This window comes from Sebastes umbrosus, chromosome 5, assembly GCF_015220745.1.
Source record: "Sebastes umbrosus isolate fSebUmb1 chromosome 5, fSebUmb1.pri, whole genome shotgun sequence".
NCBI lineage: Eukaryota > Metazoa > Chordata > Actinopteri > Perciformes > Sebastidae > Sebastes > Sebastes umbrosus.
The window spans coordinates 30,879,858-30,897,271 of record NC_051273.1 but is presented as its reverse complement, the minus strand read 5'-3'; the positions used below and the strand labels follow the sequence as shown (position 1 = coordinate 30,897,271).

At 41.3% G+C, this 17,414-nt stretch overlaps 1 protein-coding gene across 2 annotated transcripts in view; it reads right to left on the bottom strand.

Annotated features, from left to right (window-relative positions):
- tgfbr3 (transforming growth factor, beta receptor III) overlaps window positions 1-17,414 on the bottom strand; it is an 81,807-nt gene that overhangs the window by 6,343 nt on the left and 58,050 nt on the right. For both annotated transcript variants that reach the window (XM_037769812.1, XM_037769813.1), the window contains exons 8-14: window positions 15,360-15,549; window positions 13,952-14,247; window positions 12,489-12,644; window positions 9,878-10,027; window positions 9,242-9,427; window positions 6,985-7,278; window positions 6,204-6,324 (exon numbers count right to left, since the gene is read on the bottom strand). In XM_037769812.1, coding sequence (XP_037625740.1) covers window positions 6,204-6,324; window positions 6,985-7,278; window positions 9,242-9,427; window positions 9,878-10,027; window positions 12,489-12,644; window positions 13,952-14,247; window positions 15,360-15,549 — 1,393 coding nt within the window. The remainder of the gene's footprint in view (window positions 1-6,203; window positions 6,325-6,984; window positions 7,279-9,241; window positions 9,428-9,877; window positions 10,028-12,488; window positions 12,645-13,951; window positions 14,248-15,359; window positions 15,550-17,414) is intronic.

Below are 17,414 nucleotides of genomic sequence, written 5' to 3'. Positions count from 1 at the left end.
CCGGCCAGTGAATACAGTAGCCCATAAGAGAGAATTTAGCAGGTTTTAAGGTGATAAATCATTACAGATATCCATCACAAAAATCAGATGAGCGATCTAAGCACATTCACTTATAAACTATATTTACTATACTGCAGTTTCAGCCTGTCCAATACATTTTACCACAATAATAACCCTGATATTAAAAGTTTACATTCAATTCATTGTAATGTAAATAAACTAGGGCTGTCAATCGATTCAAATATTTAATCGTGATTAATCGCATGATTTACCTTAGTTAATTGTGATTAATCGCAAATTAATCACATTTTATATCTGTTCAAATCATACCTTAAAGAGAGATTTGTCAAGTATTTAATACTCTTATCAACATGGGAGAGGACAATTATGCTGCTTTATGCAAATGTATGTATATATTTAATATCTGAGATCAATTAACAACGCAAAACAATGACAAATATTGTCCCGAAACCCTCACAGGGGGTTTGTATGCGACGATTTTCGAAAAATCATCGACTAGTTCCCAGTGATTATCGAATAGTATTTTTGCTTGGAATGCACATCCCTAATCAGAGGATAGTTAGACATGGGTGAACAAACAAACTAGCAATCATTTGTTGTGAAGTGAATGCAATGAATGAGGAGGGGGTGAATGCGATAATGTTATCAATAGCACCTTTAATACTGAACACTTTGAGGCTCCATATAATACACATACATAGACACACATGACGAGGACTACGACAGTGAGAATAATTGAGTATGAAACTTTTGTATAATAACTTACCCTCCTCAGGTCTCTTTGTGGGGTCGGCTGCTTTGTAAGAAGGAGTAACTGCAAAATAAAAACAAATAATGTCATTTTAATGTATGCTGACCATCATACGTACTGTACAGAGTGATGCACAGTATACACTATCAATTTTAATTATTCATAAAGTCAGCCCCAGGCCAGCGGATCAGCAGATTACTGATATTGTCCGCTGTTGATAAGCAATTCTCTGAGGAATGTGACACAGAAACCTGAACCGGGGAAACGCTGGAAGAGAGCAGCTATTCGTCCTAAAGGATGAACCTACTGACTCCCACTGACCAGTTTTATTTCGAGCCATCTGGAAGGCTTTCAAAAGTGAACTTTAGCTGTAATGATGTCTTAACAGACAATACAAAGGCGCTTGTGTACGGGCAAAACTCAAGAGGCCATCCTGGTACGTGTCCAAGACTCTGGCACAATGGGTGCTATTCTTGGACAGGACACCTTTGAGTTTTCATTTCGCATAATGGATGATGACAGGTCATCAGGGAGGACTTTAATTATTTCAGAGGGGACGATGGCCAGAGGACGTCCTCTCTGACACCCTCCACCCCCACCTCATCGCTGCAGTGTTATGTGTCCCGTGTGACTAAGACCGCAGAGATAAGGCTTTCAGTCGCACACGCGGACGAAAGAGGAAGAGCAGGCTGAACAGCAGAAGACAGTGGTGTGTGATGTTGTCTTGTAAACTTGACTTAAAGATTGTTGCATGTGGAGAACTTTACTCTCGTCTAGGAGCGCCCTATCAAGCTGAAGCCTCAATGTGCCTTTTCAAATAACGCCTTGATGTCTGTGGGGAACAATACCCTGCTGTCAGGTCTTGACTTTTGTCCACTATTTTAACAGAAACAGACAGCATCCCAGAAGTTCAACTCATGTTTGCAGCTTTAAGACGTTGCCAGAACCATTCAGATATCTCTATGAACGTCATTTATTTATACAAGTTGGCTTGCTATGGAATGAGAGAGCATGTTTTTGTTCAACTCTGACCTCTCCTCAGAAACCACTGATGTAAGACCCTTGACGCTGGTTGTCCGTACTTCTAAAGCCGAGTGCAGTTGAACTCAAGACAGTTCAAAGCCTGTCACAGCAATGAGCTTGGTCCATAAGGCCATTAGCACCATGTACAACTGATAAGATATAGTGGTTTTATATAGTTACACAGGGTTCTCTTAATGTATCTGCTCACACATCTTTCTCTTCAGTATACACTGTACTGAAAATGAAAACTGTAAAAATCTGAGGTGTGAATGATTTATATTTTGTTTTATGGCCACAATCTGCTGAGGCACGGATCCAATCTCATGTATAAGTAGAAAGTTTTCTTTTTCTTTTCAATTTTAAAACGATACGTTTTGAGTTTAATGATAAATTCATGATATTCACGTAAGCTTCTTGACATCCGGCCAGTGAATACAGTAGCCCATAAGAGAGAATTTAGCAGGTTTTAAGGTGATAAATCATTACAGATATCCATCACAAAAATCAGATGAGCGATCTAAGCACATTCACTTATAAACTATATTTACTATACTGCAGTTTCAGCCTGTCCAATACATTTTACCACAATAATAACCCTGATATTAAAAGTTTACATTCAATTCATTGTAATGTAAATAAACTAGGGCTGTCAATCGATTCAAATATTTAATCGTGATTAATCGCATGATTTACCTTAGTTAATTGTGATTAATCGCAAATTAATCACATTTTATATCTGTTCAAATCATACCTTAAAGAGAGATTTGTCAAGTATTTAATACTCTTATCAACATGGGAGAGGACAATTATGCTGCTTTATGCAAATGTATGTATATATTTATTATTGGAAATCAATTAACAACACAAAACAGGACAAATATTGTCCAGAAACCCTCACAGGTACTGCATTTAGCATAAAAAATATGCTCAAATCACAACATGGCAAACTGCAGCCCAACAGGCAACAACAGCTGTCAGTGTGTCAGTGTGCTGACTTGACTATGACTTGCCCCAAACTGCATGTGATTATCATAAAGTGGGCATGTCTGTAAAGGGGAGACTCGTGGGTACCCATAGAACCCATTTTCATTCACATATCTTGAGGTCAGAGGTCAAGGGACCCCTTTGAAAATGGCCATGCAAGTTTTCCCTCTCCAAAATTGAGCAAAAGTTTGGAGCGTTAGTCACTTCCCAAGTATATTTTATACACAGCAGTTTCAGCCTGTCCACTAGATTTCACTAGAATAACCCTGATATTGAAAGTTTTATTTTGAAGCAGATTACATTCTATTCTTTGTAATGTAAATAAACCAAATTTATTATAGGATTTCTATCTTCTTCTTTTAGTCTTTTCAGACTATACTGAAGTAATACTGCTTGTACTGGTGTAATAATACAATCTGCACCGCCAACCTATCAAATAAATGATACTTTTCAAACTTTTCCTGAACGTTACCAGATTACAGTAAAATTTATTGTGAGGCTGTAAATCTACTTGCGATGGCAGGCCTTTGAGGCTGTTATGTTTTTCCGTGCACCAAGTTGGCCACAAGTGACCCTCTTTGATTTGTAGATTGAGTTTAGTTCTTTGGGATACTGTCCAGTTCAGAGCCGCGGCCCTTGAAAAGGCTGCTTGTTTTGTTTGCCATCCTAGCATAAGAGATGCCTTTGTGTTATAAAACACGGCCTTTGAAATTGAGGTGTGTTTTTTTCACTGTGTTTATTGCATATTTGTGTTTACTCAATGTGTTCCATGGAAATTAAACCCGCTGTACTGGCACAGTGGTGTGGGCAGTGCCTACTCTGGGCTGGTTTAGCTCACTCACTCATTACTGCATGTTTCAGAGTCTCTGGTCACCGACATCTTCAGCAGCAGCTTCTCTAACATCGACACTGGACCGTCTGTACTAAAGAGTGACTGCATCTGTATCTCTGCCCAGCTGGGAAACCCTGTGTCCAATTAAAATGTAATACTTCCACCCAATTCTGTTCAGCAATTTTCTGTATAACTTTGACTACTCACGCTAGAGCCAGACTGATACCAGATGTTTGAGGCCAATACTTACAGTATATCGATATTTGCAAGTTTAAAAAACAAAAATGTGAACAAATCTCTTTTTTTTAAGATAAAATATAAAATAAACATTTTGATAAAAAACTTCTTTAAATTTGGTTGAAGAGTTGTGGCCAATAGATCTCCAAAAATTAATCAATGAGTTGTCCACTATTGAATTAATCGCCGACTATTTTGAAAATCGATTTGTCAGGGGAACGGGGAGAGGGACGCAATTGCAGACCAAGGGAATATAAAAGTTAATCCCGAAGGTTAACGCAAGCGATTGAAAGGGAGAGGGGAAACACCAAATGAAAACAGGCCTAAAAGGAAGGCTCCCTACACTCAATATATCTTGAAAAGACTAAAACGAAAACGCAGCTGCCGAGCAGCTGACTAGACTATAAATGAAATAAAAGAACCAGCGAAGGCAGGCCACACACAGACCTAACCCACTCTAAGAGACTCCAGCTCTGAGAAGAAGCTAAATGGTGAGCAAATCCCGCAGATATATAGGTTCACGTGGTACTTCTGCAGATTCACACACCCCTATACAGATAGAGCACAAACAGGACAGCACTCTCACTACCTCTGACAAAGAGACAATGAGTCAGCACCTGAGCACTGAAACCAGGGGTAGATATACTGTAGGCTTCAACTACCTGATCCTCATCAGGGACAACTAGGCTCCACAGCTGCCTCTCCTCAGAGATAATGAACCCAACCAGCCTGCTGAGTGGCAAGTGACCCTCACGATTCATCGGTTTGAGCAAAACATTTTCTGATTCAGCTCTGAGTGGGATATTTTCCAGCTGAAAAATAAACTTGTCAGAATGGGCGGATCCAAGGGGTCAACCCTGGAATTGGATTGGTCATCCCAGATGCTACCTCAACATTTCTGGCACAAAATTGTCTCCTGCCTCCTCGCAGGGTGAGCGCTGAACCCTCGAGTTGTTCCTATTACCATCTTTCTATGGAACTCATTGGCTGAAATACAATCTGGGAAACTGCCGGCTATCGTCTGACGAGGATTTAGCTTTTCATTGGATTAAAATTAGCTTAACTAGCTAATGTTACTTGTGAAACAATCCAGTCGTTCACATTGTCTCAACTCCAGTCTCACGTCTCAAGTTGCTAATCGGACTTCAAACATGGAAATGGAAGTCTTGGCCGATAGCTGAGACCGATAACTGAGATTCAGATAGCTGAGAATCTACTTATCAGCCGGAGTACAAACCGATAAAACACATCCATAAGAAGCTTAAACATGCCGATATCGGCCATGCTGATATATCGGTCGGGCTCCAGCTCACACTGATTCAAATGATGCCATTTACTGTATATTAAACCCATGAGTCAATGAAGTTGACTTAAACTGACCACAGGTCTCTTGTTGATGTCATTGCTCAGAGGGGATGCTGATTTGAAAAGCTCTGGCGGTCCACCAGAGATCGGGCACTCATGATATCACCCCATCTCAGTTTAGGTCATAATTAGTAAAATGTGAGGCCTCCCTCCCCCCTCACATCTGCAAGCTGCTCCCTCCCTCTGATCACACTCACAAACCCCTGAGACTCCGCAACACAGCGAGTGAATGAACGAGCGGCTAAACAAGTGATGATGGAGGGGCCTTTGGGCTCTGGCTGGACTCCCAAAGCCAACAAGAGGACCTCCACTCCCCTCTCTCACACACACACACACACACACGCACACGCACACGCACACGCACACGCACACGCACACTCCTCCCTTCTCCCCCTCTCTAGTAGAAAGGAGAGGCGGCCACAGTGAAGGTCCTAAGTGAAAACAACTGGAGCTCGTGCTGTATGACTCCTCTTTTTCCACCTCTCCCTCAGCATGGACGGGTCCAGAGCAGCCGAACTGGGCCTCAGTGTTAGCAGCACACTCCCCTTTACTGCATTCAACCACATCCCAGTATGTACACACACACACACACACACACACACACACACGCACACACACACACGCACACACACACACACACACAGCCCAAAAACTTGTGTACAGACGTTAATGTAAACAGACACACGCCAAATGTGCATTCACGCGCACCTGCATACACACTGCATACACACTGCATACACACTGCAGTTAATGATGACCATATGTGGGGAAGTGATGTGCAGTGTTTTGCGGTTTTGGTCTAATCTCCAAGTATCGGACCTCAGACCCGCTTCTCTCCTTACTCCAGTTTCCTTGTCACACTTTATACACAAAACAATGGAAACCAGAGCATAATGCATCATGTGTAGCGCTGATAGAAACCGAAACACGGATGAGAGTCATGTTGAATTTCTGGCTTGAGGTCTATAAGTAGGCGTGAAACTAACTAACCTGTTTCCTCTGGTTTACCATCCACCACGACCAGCGGTTTGGTAGATATCTTGGTGTTCATCATTATCGCCATGATGCTGTCCGCAGAGAGAGAATCGCAGGTCTCGCCGGGTTGTAAGCACTGTGTGGACAAAATTGACCTTGATTTAATACTACAAAAAATGTACAGTGTCACTCTGTAAAAGGCTTTTCTGCTCTATGCAAAAAAAAATGTTTTGTTGAAGAAAAAGCAAACATTCACATTTCTCAAGCTCAAGTAAATGTCTTCTGTCATACCTGACACAAAGTAAATACTTGGACATTAGGGCTGTGTATTGGCAAGAATCTGGCGATATGATACGTATCATGATACAGGGGTTCAGTTCAATATATTGTAATATATTGCGATACAGTAAGCAAAGCGATATACTGCGATTTAGCCTCAACTTTAGCACTACTTTTTTGAGGTGAATAGGGGTCAAAAATGTTTTTAAAAAAAAGTAGAGTAAAGTGCTCGCAAGAGATTGTACGAGTTGGACAGATAACACAGTGAGAGAAAAATGAAAATGATGGCTAAGACAAATGATTATTTTGTTCTGCAGCTGGACACTTGGCAAACCTCACGTTGATTCATGTTTCCTGATACCGAATGGCTCGGGTCAGCCAGAGTAAAGATGGTGCACTGCCACTACACCGACTTCAAATCTTCTCAAACAAAAACAAGACTACATACCCCTGGAGAGACCAAATCATGCAACATGCAAAAGAACAAAAGCCATTTGGAGAAGGTTACACTGCATACCCGCGGTAGTAGATGGTTGCTCTGGCATCTCTTGGAGCACAGGGACATCTCGCAGTGCAGGAAAAGCAGGGCATTGTTGAGCTTTGAGTTGAAGGTGAAGCCGAAGCTTTTCCTCTCTGCCTGTGCGTAAGGGACAGGGAAGTGCCTCCGAGGATAGTACTTGACGGAGTCGTCTGTCGGGCACACCGTCTCGATGAGGGTGTAGTCTGAGGCCACTCTGGGGTTAGAGTTGGGAGAAATGAAGCACGATGCGATGGTGAACCCCAGCTCCGGATCGGATGCGGCTGATGTGACCTGAAGCGTGAGAGAGAAGAAAAACAGACAGAATTTTTCATTTGCAATGGAAAGCCTCTATGTGCAAGAAAGACTGAAGTCTTGATTGATGAGTGCAATTGTTTATTAATGAATAAGAATGCAGTGCTACTCTGATAAGCACAACACTATCATTTATACTGCTCTTATACTTCAGTTTACACTGAATATGAAAGTGGTATGAATCTTCTCGTCTAAATCTCAGCAAGAAAGCGAATAAGCTCATTTCCCAAATTGTCAAACTGTTCCTTTAAAGCTGCACTAATCAATATTTTATACAAATAATGGATCAAATGGCATTACTTAATGTGGAGGTGATTGTTCATGGTGACAAACCCAGTTTTCCCGTCAGCTCTACGAAGCTTTTAAGCATCTTTCAGCTCATTGATTTGGTTTTTACAGACGCAATTTTAATGCTCAGTTCCCTCGCATTGACCTGTGAAGCCCGAGCCCTTTCCCCCGGAAAAAAACGGCTAAAATAAGGAGAGTGAGTATTGGACTTTTTTCTTCATCAGGTGGAGACAAAAATGACTCAAAAAGAATGCTAATGTCTGTTGGATTGGAACCAATTGTTTGCTAACACATAAGTGATGTCAACGGCAAAAAAATTCTTTCAGTAGTATTTCAGTCAGGATGGTCGTAATATCTTTCCATCCATAACCATCCCTTGAGTTATTATTCCTCGTCTTTCCTTCTTTTTGAGTGATGGTATCCTCATTGAAAAGGTCTCGCACACACAGAAACCTTTTGTAACCAGCTGGCTCTGCGTTCAAGCTGTCAGCGGAGCACCTCCCGCTGATATCATCATAAATCATCTTGTCAAAGGACCTCAGAGTATGAGTCTTTGCCATCTCTTACATGACCTCCAGTAAATTGTGTTGTGAAACAAGGATTTTCGAGCCAGCCAGACAGGATACGGAGACACGTAGTGAGAAGATACGAAGAATATGAGGGGGGTGAGAGTGAGTATTAGCTTTTTAGCTCCGAACAGACAAAATACAAATTGACCTCATGGATGCTACACTAAGAGATCAGAGCAGGAAGAAGTTCCAGACGGAGAGCGCACTGAGCACAGTTTACTGCTATAATGCCGTTTTACACCAATCACAGACTTTCATCCGAAAAATTTGCATAGAAATTTTTTTTTTTTTAAATGATTTTGTTTGTCCTTATGAATGAAAAAAAAGTAATTAAACAAAAAAAAAGTATTTCTGATTCAGAAAAAATAATCGGACCTCGATTTCAGCAGATTTTCGCCTGCATAAATATATGTTTGACCAGTGAAATCCTTTGTCCCAACTGATCGCCATCATTCTGCATAATAATTAGCCATGTGCTTCTGTTTGTTGCACGGAGAGTGGGTATTTTCAGAACAATGGGCCTTGGAACAACAGAAGTTTGTTTTCGGGGTAACGGACTGTCAGACAAATGGGCTTTTTTCAGTCCAATGGGACATTTTTAGACTAATGGTGTTTTGGAATAACAATGGGCCGTCCCCTTCTCAACACCCAATAATGTACGACAAACACTACTACCTCAACAACCAAATGAAGGATAATAAATGGCTTGAGATGGCCCAGCAGCTGGGATACAATGGAGATGGTTATGTAGCTGATATGCACTTGCTAACATTGTTGGTCACAGAACGGGGTTAGCCACAACAGCTAACATTAGCATCACATTTGGGGTCCGATTAGTTTATGTATTGTTTAGTTAACGTTAGCCCCTTGTGGACACAGGCACTATTTAAGAGGAAACTCATTGGGCCTAATTAATGAAAATAGAACAAGGCAATAGTTTGCATAGTTGTCATGCAGAAAATTCGCACATGGATTTTCCGTATTCCCAAACCGCATTTTCACATCACACTGGTGAGAAACTAATTGCTTTTAAACTGCAAAACACACATGACATGTACTCTGAATTAATGTATTAGAAAGCATACCTCCACAAAGACTTGCTGCTTTTGTGCAACAGTGTAGAAGGCCTGTCGTGAAGGGTTGTTGAACGGCAGCGTGTCGTACAGCTCCATGTTAAACGTCATGTTGCTGTCCGGTTTCCTCCCCGGTCCCGGTACGATCCTGGGAATTGTTGCCGAGGTTTCCTGTTTCTTTCGGTACGTGCAATTGAACTAGGGAGGAGAATGAGACGAAAGCCAACACAAATATCAGACATCTGATTCCACTGCCGAGAACCCTCACCCTGCATGACTGTGTGTCAGCGTTTGACCACATTAAGATGAATCAGAAAATGGGGAAGAACATAAGAACACACTGTATGAACAAGAACAATAGGTGGGAGACGAGGGACGGATGAGACAAAAGGAAAATAAATCAGTAGAGGGGAGAAGATGGAGAAACATCAAAATGGAAAATGTCAGGTCAAGTTCATAAAACAGACATCATGGAGAGATTGCGAGATGAGTCTTTACGTGCACCAGGGGACTCTGGGAAATGGAGTTTCCCCAGAACTCTGCATGATTCACATAGAGATGGAGATTGGTCTTGTATTGTCAAACTTTCGCCCTGCATTGAGATGCAGCTCTCACAGGGACAGAACCACAATGATTCTACTGTCTTACCGCTATGACGGACTGGTGCTCCGTGGGCCCCGTAAAGGTCCTCTCTAACTCCGTCGGGTCCCTGGGGAACAGCACTTCTCCAGATTCCTGATCCTCATAATCCGAAGGCCCGCCACTCCCATCCTTAGCCTCAGAATGACTTATCAAAACCTGCAATCCACAGAGGAGTCCGTTAGTCACACAACCAAATCCACACCGGTTAGTAAATGAAAGGAAAAACCTTCACAAAAATCCTTTCCAGACTTTTAAAACAGATCCAGTTGTGAATATGTTGCTTAATTCCGTGTGTACAGTAAGCCAAAGTCACGGAGATTTGAATCTTTGAGAGGAGTTGCCAAAAAATCATTCTGCAACCAATGAGTTGGATTTAAAATGTGGGAATGTCCTGTGGCTTCAGCAGTGGGACTCATCCTGGACAGGAACATTGAAACATACTTTTCATTTCTCAGTAGAGCAGAAGAATGTCAGAGGTCCGACATGAGGACACGCTGCTTTAACAAAACTCAGATTTAACGAGGTGAGAGAACAATCTCGACGACACTAACAGTGTTTTTCTCGAGTCCGCACTAAATCAGCTAGTTGACCTGCTGTTGGTGCCGCGGCTGAATTAAATCAACATGTCACAGGACAGGAGAAACAACAGCCAAGACGGATTATCTTTGATGTGAAGGGAGCTAGACAATGACATTTTTCATCTCTTTTGACTAAGAGGTCAGAGGTTATCCCTGCATCCAAGTGCAAACACAAAAGACAACCTTGGACTTGTGCCCAGGTTCTCAATCTGCATTGGACAGAAAATGTGTTGTTCCAAATTTCCCCCACAAAAGATCTCAAAAGGTCGGGGAGGAAGTGATTCATCCTTGCTTGTTAGAACAAACACGCTGGATGAATGCATTCCATAATAATGAAGACAACTGAGGGGTGTCAGATGTGAAGGCCCATAAAAACACTCCCACACTGTTCACCATTACATGATAATGTACTTTAAATCGGTCATACTTTTCCGTTTTCTATTCATTCAAAAACAAGGTTAAAACTATTTGTGGGAAAAAAGCGTTTACGCTTGAAGCCTCTGAGTGGGCGCTTCCTATCAGCTGTTGACGTCTGATAGCCGACGTTGCTAGGAGACGTGTTGTCAACTTCCGTGATGCTCTACTGATTGGAGCACGTCCTTTCCCCCCCCCTCTTTTTCAGCAAGCCCACATAGCCTTGGTTATGCACAGTCAGCAATTTAAGATGTTTGTATTCCATTCGGAAAATGGAAGCTGGCCAGCTGTGCTAACTAGCTTCCACTCGGAAAACTGACTGTGTTGGAATTGAGGTGATATTCGTAATTATTGTTGGTGCCCACCCACTCAGACACTGCACCAATAGGTGACCAGATGAGTGTGAAATTCAGAACAGGGGAGTTGGGGTGGTCATGTGGCCACAGTGGGCGTGGCCTCCAGTGCATTACAATCAGTGTCAACAAACAGTAGTAATAATAATTGAGGTATTCTTTTCTGCAGACTTTGCAAAACGCTTTGTTTGGATCTTGTAAGGCAGCAATGATCCATGGGTACTTCCTTCCCCACTCTTCCCGGTACCTGCAGTAATGTGTTTGCACTTTGGCTGGATGTTCACTGTCAGTGATGGATGGTTTAATTTCCCTCCGTGAATGTTTCAATTCAACAACGTCATAGCTCTACGTCACCGCTATGCGTAGTTGTTTATCAATTTGCTGCACTACTGTGCATGACTAAAAAAAACACTACAACAGCCATAATTCATGTGGGCTACAGTGCACGTCTGTGGTCAACACCAAAATAATGTTTCACAATGATTGGTATTTAATGTTTTATGAGGCTATAATGACGCCTCACAGCAAGAGGGTTGCAGCTTTGAATCCGGCTTGCGGGCCTTCTGTGTGGAGTTTGCATGTTCTCCCCATGTTAGCGTGGGTTTTCTCCGGGGTTCTCCGGTTTCATCGCACAGTCCAAAGACATGCAGGTTAGGATAATTGTTGACTCTAAATTGCCCGTAGTTGTGAATGGTTGTCTGCCTCTATGTGTCAGACAACCATAGTCTGATAGTCTGGTGACCTGTGGTTGTACCCCGCCTTCGCCCAATGTCAGTTGGGATCAGCTCCAACCCCTCCACGACCCTGAACAGGATGGAAAGGCTATAACTAATCAAAACTCGGATTTAGTCTAATTTTCAGGACAAACAGGACAGTATTTGATTTTGGATTCTGGACAACTGCTCCAAATTCTTGATTTTCCTGAATTTTTTGGGACGTCTGCTCACCCTGTGCACCAATTATATTGCTGACATAGTCAATTGGAACCAAAAATTCACGCCCCATGGAGAAGAGTAGCGCTAATATAGAGGGTACTATCACTGCAGAAAAATACATAAAACTTCTCTAAATATCTTCCTTTTCCGTAATTACACATTTAACCAAATAAGTACACAAGTCAGAACACACACCGTGGATGCTGACTGCTTAAAAAGGAATATATTTTCATTTCAGTTTAACTTTAATAACAGTTTCTTTGTATTTACATGATATACTTCCCCTTTTCATGGTTCAGGTTTTAAACTAAAAGGTAATAATAGGTATTGTACTCACAGAGTTGATGTGAAGGGCCATTGAGCTACCCTGCATGGGAAACACGGTGGTCAGACAGCCGTTCAGAGGAGTTTCCAGTGTGTAGTGGGTGGCATTGACTGTTGCTTTGCAAGCTGGGTCTTGGAGCGTGAGGTTGGCATGAGCAAACCCTTTCTCCTGAGGAAATGTCAAAAAATGGCAACATTGGATGAAGATCAAAAAAACTTTTCCTTTATTAACTCATTTTCATAATTAAAAAAAAAAAAAAAAAAGGCAAAGCGGTTGTGTGAGACTTTGAGTTCCCAGGAATAAACAAATCCCACAAGGTGGTCTAGCTTCAGCACCAGCTTCTCCTAATTACAGTCTATGCCAGTTTCCATTCTGTGATGTGGGCTGACTGCGCAGTCCCCGTGTTCAGACGCCAAATGCTGGGAAACGGCCCGCTTGCTTCAATGTCAGCTTGTGTTTAACAGGCATTTAAATAAAAAGTCATAGAATAATGACAACATCTCTCATTGTACTTACCAGTATGTCTTGTTATTTTACTTTTGTTGACCTAAAACTTGAAGGCCGACACATAAGTGACCTTTAGTTTCGTCATTTCCTATCATAACCACACTGACCATTGTGGTATAATACATACGTGCACACTTGAGACACTTTTCAGATATCAAAAACCAACATGGAAGTTTATGTTGGCATTTTCTAAGACATTCATTCAGCTCCCTAATTGGTCCTGACAATATTATTCTCTTTGGGTGTCTTTCATGTTTGTTGTTTTCCGTTCTTCTTGTCACAGTTTATCACATCAAGTCTGTGTCGCAAGAGCAAATGTGACTGATCGTGAAACAATTTTCAGATGTGCATCTTGAATTGCATTTCAAATCATAGATGTCACTGGATTAAGTCTGGTTGGGAAACAAAACATTAGATTTTGTTCTTTGATGGAATAAAAGTATTATCAAGCATTAATTATGAGAATGTTATCTGTCTGTTATGTTTAACATTCGAGGGGATCATTCCTCAACTGTTTGCTTCTGTGCTATAACAACTTGTTGTTTAATCGATTAACTGATTGAATAAATAATAATTTAATAACAATTTTTCTAATAAAATACCTATAATTTGCTGGTTAGAGCTACATATGGTCTGATCTTCTTGATCTTCTCTGTTTCGCATCATTATGAAATGAATACAAAAATGAATAAATTAATAGTTTTGGTAGTAAATCCTTTTAGCTAATGAAAATATTTGATAAATAATTATTTTTTATGCCTAGTACCTTATGTTACATGATATATAAAATTGTTTGTCTGGGTTTCTGGTTTAGGTTTCCTGCATTTTTTTAATGTTATTTATGTATTATGTATTTGGACCTGTGCTATAATTATGATGAGAAAATACAATTACTAAACTATTGAAATCAGTGATTAGTACGTTTCTAGGCAGGATCCATGATGGATAAAATCATGCCGTCCACTCACTTCCAGGCTTTCTTTAGCGATGCTGATCACCATCCTGGTCTCCTCACACTGCACGCTGTGGCTGACACTCAGGACGCCCTGATGCTCCTCGGGCTCTTCGTTCTCCCAGGGCCGGTCGTCGAGGCCAGGGGGCAGAGGCAGGTAGGGCAGGTAGGACAGGCCGTCGGACGCAGGTGGAGGGAAGGGAAAGGGCAGACCGGAGCGTCGGGTCGCGGCTCCCGTTCTCGGATGAAGACTGGAGTCACGCAGGATGGAGAGCTCTGGAGGCAACATGCTCTCCAGAGGATCCACCACATCTGGAAGTCACACATTGTCAGAACCTCATGAGGCTGATTTTACAGGCAGGGAAATTACACAAGGCTACGACTATAAATCCATTTCACAATGTCACACTAGTTTCTTTATGAGGACTGAGAAATATGCAATGTTGTGTCACAAAAGTATTGCAGCAGCTGCTAAAATGTATGTCTTGCGTATAGTATTCTAGCTATAATTTAACTGAATACACTATTTCTATTTCTGCTTCTGCACAATATAAAGGTTATACTGATAACATTTTTATGTTGACAAATATATATAAAAAAATAATAATACATCCACAGAGCTTTTAGAAAGCTAAAAGTATGGCTTTTCCTAAAAACAATTATTATGATTGTGAATTCATAATTTTTAACATTTTGACAGGTCCAAAATGAATGTTTTGTTTATATCTGTGGAAGATATCTGAAGTTTGGTTCCCACCCAGGCTTGCAAGGCCGGCTCTAGCCCTTTTGGTTCCCCTACCCCCGCCGCTGCTCTACGGTTAGGGTTAGGGTTCAACCCCCCAGAACCTTAACCCTAACCCTGTCAAATGCAACGCACATCAGACAATCTGCACATCACAATGGCTCTTTAATTTACAAAAATTAAGATTTTTATTTTCATAAATAACTGTTTTTTTTTTTATATAAATAAACAATTGGTCTCTGATATTATTGGCTTAAAAGTGAGTAGTCAGTTTTGCTACAACAAGAGTTACAGGGGTGAAAAGTGTTCCTTCTTTCTTTTTCTATTTGTTAATTTGTTACCTCAATGCAAAAAATGAGGAAGGGCGCCCACTGGCATTTTTTAAATTTTTTATTTTTTTAATATATATATATATTTTTTGTTTTTTTTTAACTTTTTTTTTTAGATGGCGACCAGCTATGTGACCTATGCCCTAAGCTGGCCCTGAAGGCTTGTGAGCCAACAGTATAACAATGTTGGTATCACGTGGTATCAAGCGGTAATCAAGTGATTTGACGGTAAGTGCCTGGCAAACCACTTGTTGTGAAGTGAATGCAATGGAACGGGGGAGGGAGAATGCATCATCTAGTGGCTGAATGTTATCAATAGCACCTTTAATTCAGAGGATGTCTCTCCAGCTTACCTGGCTCTCTAAGTCGGACAATGAAGTGGTTAGCCACAGGAGTGCTGGTGTAAGACGTGACTGGACTGTAGCCATTCTCCCCTGCCCACTTGATCAAGGCTTGTGACCCAGATGGCAAGTGCTGCTTGGGGGATTTTGACACTCGTATCAGTCTCTCCGTAGTTGAGCTGAAACTCACGGTATCAGATGCCTTTGGAAAAGAAAGCAGAGGTGTAATTTACATTGTCTTATTGTATGTTTTCCATCAAAAAGAACAAGTTGTCATTTACGTGAGCTCCTTTAGGATCTTCAGAAACACATGATTTACGATTCCACAGATATTCAACTTCAAGTACAGTCCTGCTCGCGCTCTGTGTCAAGTGTGAATCGTGTATGAGTGGGAGGTGATGAGCGTGTCACCAATCAATCAACGCTGACAAACCGACACGTGAGTTTGCTCCTAAAATTCGTGTCCTGCCCTGCCACGTACACTCCCTGTGTGAGGGAGTTAACGATTCGTTCTCACAGCCATTTCCCACACATTCAAGTCTCTTGAGCAACGCTGAGGAGAAATCGCTTTGTGACAGAAGCAAGGCCTCGGTTTTTACGAGGCTATCATATCACATAAATAGTTGTCACTCTCCCAAACGCTGGTTGCACAAGCACAGCATCCTGTGTGCCACTACTGTCAAATACAAGTCAAGATGTCAGCTATTTGGGAACAAAGAAATGGCTCAGTGTTTAGACTGACCGTCCTTGTGTGGTTTAACATCGATGATAATGTGCGGCAGCTGCTAACCAACCATTTAAACACACATTCACCGTGTATTTTGGCACATGTACATGTATTAAATGTTGAAAAACTTCTGAGTTAAAATATAGTAGATGCTACAGAATAGAATTAGCATTGGTTTTAGGTGATTACCTTTCAGTTTGTGTCCCCATTTTTTTCCACATTAAACAGTGTCTTCCTTTGTTAAGTGTGCTTCCACCAAACTAAACCCTGATATGGACTCCCACACACTCTCAGCATGTTGCCAGGAAGTATGGTCTCTGTAGTGTACAACTGATGCCACAGATGCTGAATTGATGTAATTGGTTTTTGAAAAGTTTTCATGTTACAGAGCATGTAGAAATGAGAAATCTATAGTAAAAAAAAAAACATAGCTGATGTTTCCACGTTTCTCAAATATAAGAATTTTCTATGTTTAATATCATGGTAAATCAAATATCTTTGGGTTTTAAATAAAATAAAACACACAATTTGAAGATCTCATCCTGGGCTATGGAAACTTGGGCATTTGTCAATCCAGTAGTTGTTGAGATATATCAGTAAAAGACAAAAATGTCTGCCTCATCTTGGTGCTAGAAGTCAGCGGCTCACCAAAGTCAATAGGATTCATCCTCTGTGGACCATGAATGTCTGAACCAAAGTTTACACCAATCCATCTGATAGCTGTTGAGATATTACAGTCTGGACCAAAGTGGTGGCCAGACTGACTGGCAGACTGACATTGCCATCCATACAGCCATGCTAACAACGATCTTCATTCCTGACCCAAACTGCTTTATTGTTGTACAAGATCAAAAAGTGAATTGGGTATAAGAAAACAAAAATCTGTTATGACTATAGACTGTATATAAGAAGTGGATGTAGTCACCGTGACGTCAACCATTGGTTTGTGGACTGCCGTTTTGAAGCCTCTAGTTTGGCATTTTGGCCGTCGCCAACTTGCTTTTTTGCAACCAGAAGTGACACGAGAGGTTGGAGTACAACTTAACTCTGAATAACACATTTCTAGGCGACCAAAATGTTACAATTAACTTTCATGAACTGAAAACACACTGTGAAAGGGATAAAGTTGTAAGACGAAAACACGCACAAGCAGAACTCCCAGACCGGACAACGACGTGGTAGCGACCTGTCAATCACAAGGTAGCCACGCCCTAAAGCATCCCCTGCTTTATGGTCTATTTGACTCTAAATGGGACCATAATTTACTAAATGAACATCATGCTGTATTGAAAAAGACTTGAAACTAACGATTGAGTCCATAAACTCATCTTTACAATGTT